Genomic DNA, 13,973 nt, shown 5'->3' with positions numbered 1-13,973 from the left:
ACCGACTAATTACTAAAAAAGATAACTATTGTCGATTGTCTACCAAAAGAAAAAAAATGAAGAAGTCCTAAAGTCAAATCATTTGTATATATAGAAAATTCTAGACTCATGCACCATAACATTTGTGACCTAATATATATATATATATATATATATATATATATATATATATATATATATATATATATATATATATTAAAAAAAATACTTACATAAAAATTAATAATAACTTAAATTATCTCCACATAAAGAAAATCATTATCTATATATATAAATTTCAATCTACCTCTATAATGCTCTTTTGTTTCTGCAATAATATATCTCTATAAAAAGAGAGTGATCAGGTAAATACAATCAAAGGTTTCTTATCCTTTTTCTATTTATTATTTGTTTCTTCACGAAATAAAAGAAACACAAGAAACAAAAACAGAAATTCAAATATATATAAATAAAAGAGAAACGAAGAACGGGTTTATCTCACACGATGAGAAATCAAAATAAAGAGCAATGAAGACGTGGAGTGGGAACAGCAACGAGTCGAGTCGCTCTAGGTGCAGTGAGTCCAAACACATCATTCATGTCTAACTCACTAGGCTTCATCCCATCAGGTAACTCCCATGAATAGCAATGAACGAGGTGCCCCACGGCTAACTCTAACCCATATAGACCCAATTGCATTCCGGGGCAAGAACGTCGACCCGACCCGAATGGTATGAACTCGAAATTGCTCCCTCTGAAATCTGCAGCTCCTTCTTTAAGAAATCTTGAAGGCTTAAACATCTCTGGATCTTCCCAAGCAGTCTTGTCTCGGCCGATGGCCCATGCATTGATCACGATCCGTGATCGGGCTGGAATCGAGTACCCAGCGACCTCGGCGTCTTCCGCGGTCTCGTGGAGAAGTAGTGGAATTGGTGGGTGAAGTCGGAGAGTCTCCTTCACTGTACATTTTAAGTAAGTGAGTTTGTCGAAGTCGCTCTCTTGAATTCTACGGTCTCGACCGACCACTTCATCGAGTTCTTGTTGCACCTTCTTTAGATCTTCAGGGCTTCTCATTAGCTCTGCCATGGCCCATTCGATGGCTGATGCTACTGTTTCGGTTCCACCAAACATCACATCCTGTATGATGGATAACTGACGTTAGAATCGCTTCTGCCCCACGAAAAGCTCTTTTTACATGAAAAATTTATCATTTAGTTACTTATGTTAAAATCGCTTCCCTTAGAAATAAGAAGTTGAAAATGGGAAAAATCACAAGTCGGTTTATTAGACCCATTTCCGACTTTTAACTTCTACAACTTGAATTTTAAGCTTAATGGCTAAGATACTTCTCAGTTAATTTTAAGGAATTAAATTATTGATAAAAATATTTAAAAAGTTTTAATATAATAATATCAGACTGGTCGAACTCGTTTTAAAAATTACTTCCTAAGTACTCTTACCCGTTTTAAAACCCCAATCGATGATTGAACCAAAAATATATCAAACTGGTCGAACCCAAGCTCGATTTTCTTGGATTTAAAAAATTAAAAATGAGTATCATTCTCTAAAATTACCTTCATTTATTTTTATAAATTTTAAAATTCCAAAAGAAAGAAAAACGACGGTTCACTGATTAAAACCGATCTGCCCGAATCTGATCGGACCACCATTCATTTCCGTCCAGTTTTTAAAATACTGCTTTTCACCAAATATTCAATTTTGCAATTGTGATTCTTATAGAAGCGATTCTAAGAGAAGTGCTTTTCTATAGAATCACTTTCATATCAAATTGCCAATAGGCTTAAGAAACCAAAACAAACATATTAAAATAAATTAGGTTAGTAGGTCGGTTTCATTTTTGGTTTTATTGCTACGTACCATTATGATAGCTTTGATATTATCTCTAGTGAGACTGATGGTAGCTTGTAGATCGTCCGATACATCTTTGTTTGAATTTTCGTTATAAAACGCTAGTAGATCGTCCACCATGTCTGTATCAACTGCATCCAAATCAACACCGTTGATTTTATTGATCTTCTTCTTCGCCAAGTGATCATCAATGATGCTGTCAATGAATCGGTCGAGTGATAGACGAGCTTTAGCGAGTCTCGAGTTAAGGCCTTGTGGGTCGACCCAGCTGAGCCCAGGGATGAAATCAGCGAGGTTGAAGGCCCCGAAGAGCTTCGAAAACTCCTGCAATATTGACACAAACTCTTCTTGACCATCTTGCAAGTCAGTACCAAAAGCAGCTCGGTAGATAATATTTCTAGTGAGTATGAACACCAACTCGCCGATATTAATAGGTGAACCGATTTTGTCCGAAACAGTTTGGATCGTCGAGTCAACCTCATCACGAACCGAATCCCACGACTCGGCTCGTTTACGACTAAAGAGTTTCATTACACAAAGCTTACGCATCTGGCGCCAAAATGGGCCGTAGTGAGCGAAAGCCATGTCAGCTCGGTCGTATGTTAAGTACTTAATGGCTATGGTGGCCGGACGATTAGAGAAGATGTTGTCTTGAACTTGAAGAACTTGGCGAGCAAACTCGGGGCTCGTTACTGATATCATATGAAGAAAACCAAGTCGGAGATGAACCAATCCACCGAATTGTTTGCCGAGTAGGGCGAGTCCTCGGTGAGTCAATTGGTCCATCATGAGCATGTTTCCGATCAGCGGTAACCCCCGTGGCCCCGGAGGGTAGGGTAGTTTTCGACGTGATCGTACAAAAACACCCAACAAGAAGAAAAGAGGAAGTACAAAGAACAACATAATGGGTAACGGTTGTAGAAGAGACTCCATGGCTTCTATCTATGAAACACACTCTTACACTCAAATACGCAAACTATGTTCTGTTTGCTGGGTTTCCTTTGATATTATGGTGCCTTTTATACAAGTTGGAGAAAATTTTCTTCGATAAATTTTTATTTTTATTTTTTCAATTTTTATCTCTCACATTAATGTTAATGTGTGAGGGGTATAAGTATTGGTTGATGATGTCGACTAATTTCATTCGTGGCATCCCGTGATTAAAATTTCATAGTCCCCTTCCTTGACCTTTGAATATGTCAAAGATGGATTGAAATAAGTTGGTAGCTTTTTTGACCTTTCTTTTATTATTTTATTATTTTATTTTCCTTTTATTTTGAAAATACGTATCCAAAGAGTCAAGTTTTAATATTTTGAAAATGGGGGAGGCGCATTTAATATTGCCAATCGATGTTTTTCAAGAGACAAAGATATTCTAGATTTGATTTTACATCTTTTTTTATGGAGGGGTAGAGAGTAAATTTATAATTAATCCCTAATCTTATTTCAATGGGTACACAAATTAATTCCATGATGTCATTTAATATATGTGGTTCCTAATCTTTTAGAGTTTTGATCTTCTTGAATCCTACTTGGTGCAATAGTCTCATTGTTGGCCTTTATTTCCGTAGTTCTTTGGATTACACCGATGAATAAGTCAATAAGTTTTTTGATAGATTTATGGAATCTATTTTATTGGAATTGTGTACTTTACCTTTGTTTTGTTATCTTTATATAAATTTTCAAATCTCTGTTTGTATCGTATATTAACCTGCCTATATTATCTTTGGACTTACCAATACGTGTTCATTTTGAAGTTCTGTCTAAAATATATTTTGCATGACGCACACGAGTTGGTGTAGAATCAACATCATGATCCGCTCACTAATAATGGCATGTGTTTTATGTTGGAGTACGTTTGTTGTTGGTTTACATTTTGGATTTCACAAATATATAAGAAATGTCAATCAACAATCGAAGTGTTGAAGGTTTCTCAGAAGTTAACTAATCAAACAACTTCTTAGAGATTGGTTAGTTTTTATGCTCCTATAGTGAGTAATTCTTAGCAAAAAGATCAATCTTATTGTAAATTAGGTCATTCCAACATTACTAATTATATAAAAAATTAATATGAAATCATAATATATATAATTTTCAATTTCAATTCTATTTTTTATAAGTTTAAGAATTTTATTTTCGATTAATATATTTTATAATAGAGAACAGATCCTCCGTGAGCCATTTTTTACGTAACTACTATCAATGGTTGAGCATGTGCCACATTATTAAGACAATTATATCCAATCATCTAAATTTAAGAGTCCAATGACCATCCATTTTCAAGCACTTGATCTAAGAGGAAAAAAAAAACCTTTTTTTTATACATTTTTTTTTAAAATCTAATCTAAATCATGAGTACAAAAGGTTTAGGTTGTTATTATTAAATTTTTTTTTTTTCAATTTGATTTTATGTGGATCATAAAACAAGAGCTAAAGAGAGCTATAGGACAATTGAGCTATAGAGGATCTACTTCCTTTTTAATAACAATACAACATTATGTGCACCCTACAAGTAAGGGTACAAATATGGACAACTCATGTATTCCCCCTTCTAGAGTCCATATGGATATTGTGGGGGTACAAGTACCCTTGCCTCAATCCCTAGTAACTTTTGATCCTTTTTTTTATCTACTTTGAGGTTAATTGCTCTTAGTTACATATTTATGATAATATTCCAATGATCAAAACAATATAAATTCCAATAATGTAAGACTTAAGATTAGACAAAATTGTAAACATTTACTTTCCAATGAATTCTAATTTATAAAGTTCAAAATTCATTGATTTAATGAAAGGATTTTTTGACAATTACCATATGGGGCAATGTTTACATAGGTCAACATTATACTGAGACCAGTCACCTAATGCCAGAGAGACGTAATCACTCGTGCACCAGGATGTTTATCTTGGATAAGTTAATCGCATCAACAAATCAACCATCATGTCAAGGTGACATGGTTAATCACATCAACAAATCAACTTTCGCATCAAAGATGCCTATCCTGGACAAGTTAATCGTCTCAACAAATCAACCTTCACGTCAGTGTGCATGCAAAGGCAGGGCAACGGCCCCATGTCAGGTTGGGTGAAATCCATTTTGTTTGTTGTAGAGTCCATTTGATAATTTCTTGTGATGGGCCTCATCATAGGGACTGCACAATAATGTTGTAAGCTCGGGAGTTAATTATAGCTGAGAGCATTATTCTTGAACACATAAATTCTTAGATTTGAGTGTATTTTTTCTGCCTCCACAAATATTATGTTGCTGAATACTCCGTCTTGTGGTAAATTGTTTACAACTTCGTAAAGATATAATCTATTTTAACATTCTTTTACCTACAAAAAAAAGTTGGAGTTAAAATTGAAAATTCTTAAGTGTTCATTAACCATTATTTTAGATAAACTTTCTATTGAGTAACTATATGTGAACAAGAAAATTCGACTCAACTTGGATGCTCACCCATTGAGTCAACTTGATGACTCTTGAGTCAACTTGAAAAAGTCTAATAAATAATCACTTAAAATGTATTTTTAATTTTATGAAAAATTTAAATCAATATTTTTTTTCCTTGTCTTCTAAAAGAAATATTAAATAATCCATTACTTTTCAAGTTTCTAATGGGACTCCGACCAATTTAGGAATGATCAACTTGACAAGTTGGTGTAAATGCATTTTAGTATAGAATCAATCCCAAATTCAATTGAGTTAATTAAGAAGATTCACCTAATATTCAAGTTCACTCAGCTGAGTTTTAAAACATAAATTAAGAATAATAGAATCCCCACCCCCTCCCCTTTCGAGATGTCAAGATCACCCATCCGAGTCATCTCAATATACTTCATGAACCTAGTTTCAAAAACATACACGTGACGCATTACTTATAATAAAAGCCTCAAAAATGGCATTTATACTGATCCTACAAGTGGGGTTGGTGCAAAAAGAGAGTAACATTAGCCTACGAATATTGACTGATTCTCTTTTATATACCCAAAAGAAAAAAAAACATGTCTTTTTTTTTTATGAATTAATTTACGCACAAGTATGACCCGCAAGCCAATTTTCAAATATCTCAGTTCCTTACATCTCTGACATTGGATTTTGTTGGTTTGTCTCTTGTGTGAAGCATCCATAAATTATCTTCCAAATTATATAATTAATAATATACAATACTACTTAGAAAATGAGGTAGGTGGAGGGATTTTCCTAGTGTCCAACTTTGTTGGACGTTAAATGTTTAGCGGACGACGGATATCAAAAGAGAAATAACAATTTTCTAGGATCAATTTTTCAAGAGAGTTTCTTTCTAAAGATATTTACGAAAATGTGATCAACTTTTGACGAATTATTGATTCCGACTCATTTTAATTATTAAAACTTTCAAATTCGTTACACGTTCATGTTTGGGTAATTAAAATGAATCAGAATAAAAAATTCATCAAAAGTTGATTACAAAATAGTAATTTACCCTTCTTTTATATTAAAGTTGGATATTAAAACAACAATTTGCTATCGGTGACGTTGGTTTCTAAACTTGTTTATGGTCCATGTTCTTATCTCAGTCGACACATGGACAGCCCACCCGTTGAAGTAGATTAGTTCACCATCTCACTCCAAAGTAAAAGTGATTTTACTTATATTTTTTAGGATATTGTCAGGTCATTATCATAAGTAATTATAATTAATTAATATCTAAGATAGGATCAGATCCATTGTCGTTGCCTTCACGTATTTTATTCATCACTGTGACGTAATAAGAGGTTCATCTAGGGAGACAACTTTGTTACAAGCACACATCTTACAAAAATGATACATGAGATACCATTTGGGCCGACTGACCTTATATATTATAATATTTCGATCAATCTTTGTCGAACCTCAGAATGTTTTGCATGGATTTTGGGATATCTGTATCAAACTTTTGATACAAGCACCGAACTCCATTAGATTTTGAATAATATAATAATAAAAAGTGAAGACTCCAGAAGAAATGGTTTAATAATTAAATTATGGTTAAAACCCATTAGTAGGTGAAGATGTGCTTTTGTGAGGTCGGCTGTATGTGTCCCGCGTTTTACAACCCTATCTTCAATTTTATTGCTCACGTGAGTATCTTGAGTCTCACGGACGAATGTTACATGGATCCTAACAGTGTGTTTATAAATATTATTATGAAAATTAGTTTAATATAAATAATCTATATTATCAAGGGTGGCATTCAATGGCCAATTTTTTGGCAAAACATTTTTCAAAATGTGAGTTAGAAGTTTTGGAATGGGCTGATTTTTGGTGAGGATGATCTCTACGGTGAGGAGATCATTATCACCAAAAATCAGCCCATTCCAAAACTTCTAACCCCATCAAAAATAGTTTACAAAAAATGGACGGTCCACGATTTTTCAATTTGTAAACATGGGTTAGAAGTTTTGGAATTGGCTGATTTTTGGTGAGGATGATCTCCTCACCGTAGGGATCATCCTCACCAAAAATCAGCCCATTCCAAAACTTCTAACTCATGTTTTGAAAAATGTTTTGCCAAAAAGTTGGCCCTTGAACGTGACTCTATTATCAATGCTTCCTTGAGTAGAATATCCTAATTGATATATTTTAAATATATCATTCACCATCACAACCTTCATTTGTGATGAAATAAATAGGTAATGATACGGTGTATCTCATGCACCTTAATACAATTCATCTTATTATCTAACACCCTCTCACAATTGAAGAAGAAATATACTATTAGTTTCATTGAATAATTTCTTTGGACTTGTTTAGGTAATATTTTCTTTGATCTTCGAAAATCCAATTTTCTGGTGGTCACCGCATGTCTATGAAGTTCATCATTATCACATTTTAATATTTTTGAGTTTTTTTGAGTCAGTGACTCACTAGATCAGATTTGTCATGATTTCTTTTAGGAACATATAAAGTAAACTTGTGCAACTTAAAAAAAAAAAAATCCTTATTGGAAAATGTAGCGACATGATTTTCGACTAGGAAAAATCTTGTTATTATGAAATTTGGAGTCATCGCCATTCTTTTTTATTTTATTTTATAAAAAAGATATAAATAACCACTTGAAATTTTTTTGAGAAAAATCAAATTTTTTGGCATCATAGTGAGTCTCGTTAATGGATAAAGGTATGGTCTATCTAGAGTCTAGGTAAGGAAATCCGATTAGAGAATATGAAAGATATTAGGCATCTCATTCTCCCCACTTAAAGTGATTACATTGTTAAACTTGACTATTTAAAAAAAAAATGCTTAAGTATTAAACAAAATGCATATGGGAAGTGGGTGTGTGCAAGGAGTGAAACAATATTCCCTTTTTGGAAAGGGTATTAATAATTTTGTAGGACATAGGGAGTCACCTTAAGAGCATATACATGTAGTTGAGATCTTGACCTAAGTGTTTTAGGGACATTCAATGGTGGAAACTCCCTTAATGCATTAGCCTTAAAATGCATGCATGCCATGACTAGAAAATTAGTTGTTCAACACCCAAAGAGAATATCACATGCCTTCATCATTTCCATGCATATAGTGAGTGTGTAAGTGTATTGTATACATTATGATATTTGTAATGGGTTAAGAAGGCTTCGGTAAAATCACCTCAAGCATTTCATACCCAAGATTGAGATCCAACTTACCAGTTGTAGGAAATGGTGTTTAAGGCTGTATAGAAAATCAAATAAAAAGAGTAGAAAATATACTTATCCTAAACCACCTTGTATAATCTCTTCTTTTTAAGTCTTTAAGATAGTGTTTTGAGGTGGGGTTTGAGTGAGTGAATAGAGAAAAAAAGTAAAAATAAATAAATAAATAAATAAATCGGAAAAAGATGTTTAGTAGATATTTTTGTAGAATTTAAGGTTGACAGTGAGGTTGAGAACATGAGATTTCCTCAAAGGACAAGGGATCTTTTATAGAGGTTTTAGGAAACTTTTAAGGTAAAATGGTCTAACCCTAAAGACTTTGGGAAATGACGTACAATTAAATGCTTTCTGATTTTCAATTTTCTTAAGGACAAGTGATAAAATTTGGTATGGACCTATAGGATCAAGCCATTTGGCCAAGTCCACGAGAAAAATGTCACATGACATGATCTTGATGGTGTTTGGGTGGTGTGTGAAAAGAAGATGTTGATGCGAGTAAATGAGAGAAGACATGTGGACAGATAGTGAGAGGTTTCTATGTAATTTTCTCAAAAAGCTTTGGCAAATGAAAAAAGTTAAAAAATACTTTTGGACTCGTGAATAAAAGGTGTCATGTATTGAGTTTTTTGTAAATATCTAATAAAATAAGGGTAGAGACAAATTTTTGAAATGGACTAATAGGAGAATGCCATGTGACAAGTTCCTGTACTTGAAGTATTTTACTTTTCGAGAGCAAAGTGATCCATCTCTATAAATGTTAATATTTATAATGAACTTAGGCACTTTTTGTGTTGATTTTTCTTTTGAAAGATAACAACTTTGACATTTCTTAAAGGAGTTGACCTTCCAATGAACTTTGAAGGTTGGTACACCAACGAGAGGCTTTCTTGAATATTAGGGCTTACGAGAAAATGCCAAGCGTTCCCTTTTGGTGAAGGGTGTAAGAACATGGCCTTTAGAAATTTCATGAATCTATGTGCTACGATTGAAAATGGGTTTTGTATGGGTTGAGAATAAGAATGGGCTTAGGTTTGGAATAAGTTGGAGGTTTGAACACTTAGGAGTGAGTTTGGGCTTAAGAATAGGCTTTAGTATTGAAGATGGATTTGGAATGAGAATGGGTTTAGGTTATGGATTTGAATGGGTTTAAGACTATGAGAAATTGCCAAGTGGCATTTATTAGGAACCCATGAGTCAATTAGTGGCCTTCGAGATTTTATTTGGAACAAAGATTAAGATTTTGCACACTCAAAACTTTTTTGAGTTTTTGTTGATCCTTTGGACTTGGATAAGACTTTTGAAAATCTTTTCTTGGGTGAACTCCTGCAATTTGGGATGTCTACAGAGAGATTTTAGATTTGAAAAGAAAAAAATAATGACATGAATGTGTCAACTACGAAGATTTGTAAAGATATAGAGCAATGTGTGGTTTTAATTGTTATAGAAAATTAAGACAATAATAAAAGAAGAAGAAGAAAATATTTAGGTCCGACAACACTGTTGGCACCATCACCTGAGGTTGTGCATACTCTCAATATTCCTTAGGCTCTAATACTACTTAGAAAAATATAGTTTATTAATTCTCTTGTATAAATATTACATCAACCAAGATATGGAAACTAGTATAATACAAATATTCTAATTTATTAATATTCTCATATGTAGAATATCCTAATTAATATATATTCTAAATATATCATTCTCCGTCACAACCTTCCATTTGTGATGAGATCATCATCCTCACAAAAAATCAGCCCATTCCAATACTTCTAACCCCATCCCTCTTCTCAGATTCTTTTTTATTTTTTTTTTTTTTCATTAAGAAAAATGGTTAAAAATCTCTCTGTAATCTTTGTCTCTCTTATATTGTCTTTGTTTTTTTGTATTATAATTATTCTCATTTTATTAGAGAGTTGTTATTGGCACCCCACATTTCACTAATTACATCCCAATAAAAAAAATAGAAAATAAGTGAATGGTTTAAAATAAGTAAAAGTTGCGGGGCCAACAAAAGCTCTCTCGCAGTTTTATTTTTTATGTTTCTATTTTTTTTTCTTGGTTTGGATTTTAGATGACGGTTTCTTGTTAAACGAGTCATCTTATATTTGAATATAAGATGACGATTTGTTCAAAACTATTATTGTACTTATATTAATTATTTGAGCCAATATTAGGCGTTAAAATTGAAATAACATTAGATAATAATTTCTTGTTAAATTTTTATCTTATGTTTTGAATATAAAATGACAGTTTGTTCAAAACTATCGTCGTATTTATACTACTTATTCGAGTCAATATTAGGTGCTAAAATTAAAATTCATTAATTGACGATTTCTTGTTAATTTATCATTTTATGTTTTGAATTTATGATGACAGTTTGTTCAAAAAATCACATATATAGTTTAGGAAGACTTAAAATGCCAGTTTTTGTAAAAAGTGTTATTAAAAATTTAGACTTTAGGTGATACTTTTGAAAAAATAAAATGTCATCAAAAAATAAAATGTCATCAAAAGTTTTCCTTAATTTTTCCCTACTAAAAGAGGACTTTAGATAACAATTTTTTTAGAAGTTGTCATCTTTTCTCTTTTTCACAAGTGTCATTAAATACCATTTTTGTAGTTGTGGAAGTTTTAGATTGGAGTGATTTTTTGTAAGGATGATCTCCTCACCATAAAGATCATTGTAACAAAAATCAGCCAAATTCCGAAACTTCTAATCGATATAGGACGACAAAGCATTGGCTCCTTGTTGGCTCCCTAACGGGTTGGCTCATGAAAAAAATCACATGACCTTAAGAATGACTCGTGAAAAAAAAATCCAATGATTGAGATTTATAAGTATTTTGATAACACAAGTCTCAGAGATACTTATCCTGATGATATATCTCAACCATTGGATTTTGTATTTAAAGGGCTGGGATCATATGTTTTTTTCTTGAGTCATTTTTAAGAGTCAAGGGATCCTGACCATATGTATATATATGTATAGGAGACGATTCGAGGGACGTCTCAACCGGTTGAGAAACATATTTGTTTTGTTGGATTTGGGACATTAGACGACTTGGATTTCATTTTAAAACAAAATGTAGCCAGTTGGAAAATGTCTTTTGTTTTAAAAGAATTGATGTATTTACCAAAAACTCCATCTATCTTTGAAAAGAATTGATGTATTTTTAGAAAACTCCCTCCGTTCACCACCCACCATTGTTTCTCTGCAATTTAAGCTTTTTTTTTTTTAATGGTTGGCTGAGGACTCTCTTCTCTTACTCTTACTTTTAAAATTTACTGTTTGAATCAAAATTTTCGAATAAGTGATAGATAAGAAGATTTCTGCTCCTGGAGTAGAACAACACTCCAAAGTTTAGCCCATCCTTTTCGATCACAAAGGTCAATGTATGATGAAATCCGTTGATTTAGATGACTGTCGTCGAGAGTTGGCTCTCAAAATTGATGGAAACCAGAAAAATAACAATGAGAGTGATACAAGAGATGTGGAGTTAGATGTGGAGCTCAATAGTAGTAAGAAATTGAGGGAGCTTTTTGTATTGGTTATGATCTGCGGGCGATTGGTCTCTGGTTGGGGAATTCGGTTTGTAGTCTTCTTTATAGAACGTAATTTTCTTTTTTGAAAACAAGTTTTCTATTTTGTTTATCTGAGAGAGTTTTATGTAAATACATCAATTCTTTTAAAACAAAAGACGTTTTCCAGCTAGTCGCACGTTTTGTTTTAAAACGAAATCCAGGCCATTTAATGTCCCAAATCCAACGAAGCAAAAACATTTGTTTCTCAACCGGTTTGTGAGACATCCCTCGAACCGTCCATATATATATATATATAAGATCAGGATCCATGCACACATACATCTACTCATATATCTAAAATGTGTTTTGTCCTATGTGAGTTAAAAGTTTCTTATTGAGATGATTTTTGGTTAGGATGATCTCTATGATGAGGAGATCATCCTCACCAAAAATCAGTTCAATCCGAAATTTTTAACCTCGTCAAAAGTGGTTTACAAGAAATGGATGGTCCACGCTTTTTCAACTCATAAATATGGGGTTAGAAGTTTTAGAATTAGCTGATTTTTTGTGAGAATGATCTCCTCGTCTTAGAGATTATCCTCACAAAAAATCAGTTCAATCCAAAAATTTTAGCCCAGTCCCGTTCAATGGCTAACTTTTTGGCAAAACATTTTTCAAAACATGAATTAGAAGTTTTGGAATGGGGTGATTTTTGGTGAGGATGATCTCTACGGTGAGGAGATCATCATCACCAAAAATCAACCCATTCCAAAACTTCTAACCCCATCAAAAATACTTTACAAAAAATGGAAGGTCCACGATTTTTCAACTTGTAAACATGGGTTAGAAGTTTTGAAAAATGTTTTGCCAAAAAGTTAGCCATTGAACACTACCCTATATACATATATATATTAGCCGTCAAGCTTTCTCGAACAAAATGGGGGTATTAGAACATTGTCTAATTGAAAATCCACCATAAATATACTGACATCAGGATTGTAAATATGATAAATATTGTCCTAAAAATCATGAAAAAGTTGTAAATTAACTTACGCATGGAGAGATTTTTGCTAGTAAAACATACGTATCAGGTGTCCAAGAAGATCAAAATAGTACACTTATGGCATAAATCCCTAGGTATTTAGATTTTGGAAAATGCTGAAATGACAAAAAATATTTACTGTGATTCTCACAAGTCTGTCATGGGATGTGCACATAACCATAGATATGTTTCCTCGCAATACATGTAAAAACCATCTACGGTTATGTTTGCATGTCCACGTCAGAATTGTGAGAATCAAAGTAAATATTGTCTCACCCCAGCACTACTCTTAGATTTTTGTAAAATTCTTGGCAAAGACATATATTAATTTTCTGTTATAACAAATAAAGGACTTTTGAGGTTTGGGTTCCATCTCAGCCATGAGTGGGGGCTATAATTTTCCTAAACAAAATGATGAGGAAAAGAGTGAGTCTAGTTTATTATGCAAGGGAATGAGACCAAACTAATTTGACATGTCCAACCACTGCTATCTTCTACCAATTTATCTGATCTATCAGTCTAATTTGTATGGGTCACGACGATAGATAACTCCGATCAATTTAATTAGGTAAAGCCGTCAAGGAGTTAGTTGGCACAAATTGAAATGACATCTAAATTTGAAATTTTCAAACAAAAAAGAAATATTCAATCGGTGTAATGATTGTGGGGAAAACTTTGGTCTCTTCTCATATTTCAATATCTATGATGTGATCATTTAATCCTTATTAAACCTTCTTTTCAATTTCTGATCATCATGCGAGCACCTACCAAAAAATCTCTGATACTTAAAGTAAAATTTATTACGTTTTCTTTTGAAACAACCAATAAATCTAATTAAATTGTATTTGTACTCGCTTTTGTAGGTTTTTTGTCCATTAATTCAATAAACTCCCCTATTAATTCT

General features: G+C 32.8%; 1 protein-coding gene across 1 annotated transcript; it reads right to left on the bottom strand.

Moving 5' to 3' along the window:
• Window positions 1-349: 349 nt before the first annotated feature.
• Window positions 350-2,862, bottom strand: LOC147407437 (cytochrome P450 84A1-like). The gene is made up of 2 exons (XM_086436010.1): window positions 1,858-2,862; window positions 350-1,116 (listed from the first exon to the last, which is right to left on the bottom strand). Exons 1-2 carry the CDS (start codon window positions 2,779-2,781, stop codon window positions 493-495), a joined length of 1,548 nt encoding a protein of 515 aa, XP_086292136.1. The 5' UTR covers window positions 2,782-2,862; the 3' UTR covers window positions 350-492.
• Between the last annotated feature and the right edge of the window lie 11,111 nt (window positions 2,863-13,973).

The sequence above is a fragment of the Akebia trifoliata genome, chromosome 3 (genome assembly GCF_017979445.1).
Source record: "Akebia trifoliata isolate Shusen 1 chromosome 3, ASM1797944v1, whole genome shotgun sequence".
Taxonomy (NCBI): Eukaryota; Viridiplantae; Streptophyta; class Magnoliopsida; order Ranunculales; family Lardizabalaceae; genus Akebia; species Akebia trifoliata.
The sequence above is the reverse complement of the archived record's forward strand: the minus strand, read 5'-3'. Positions and strand labels throughout refer to the sequence as shown.

Coding starts and splice junctions, on each gene's coding strand:
- LOC147407437 (XM_086436010.1), bottom strand. CDS start 2,781: ATGGAGTCTCTTCTACAACCGTTACCCATTATGTTGTTCTTTGTACTT. Junction 1,117..1,857: donor ATATCAAAGCTATCATAATG/GTACGTAGCAAT, acceptor TCCATCATACAG/GATGTGATGTTTGGTGGAAC.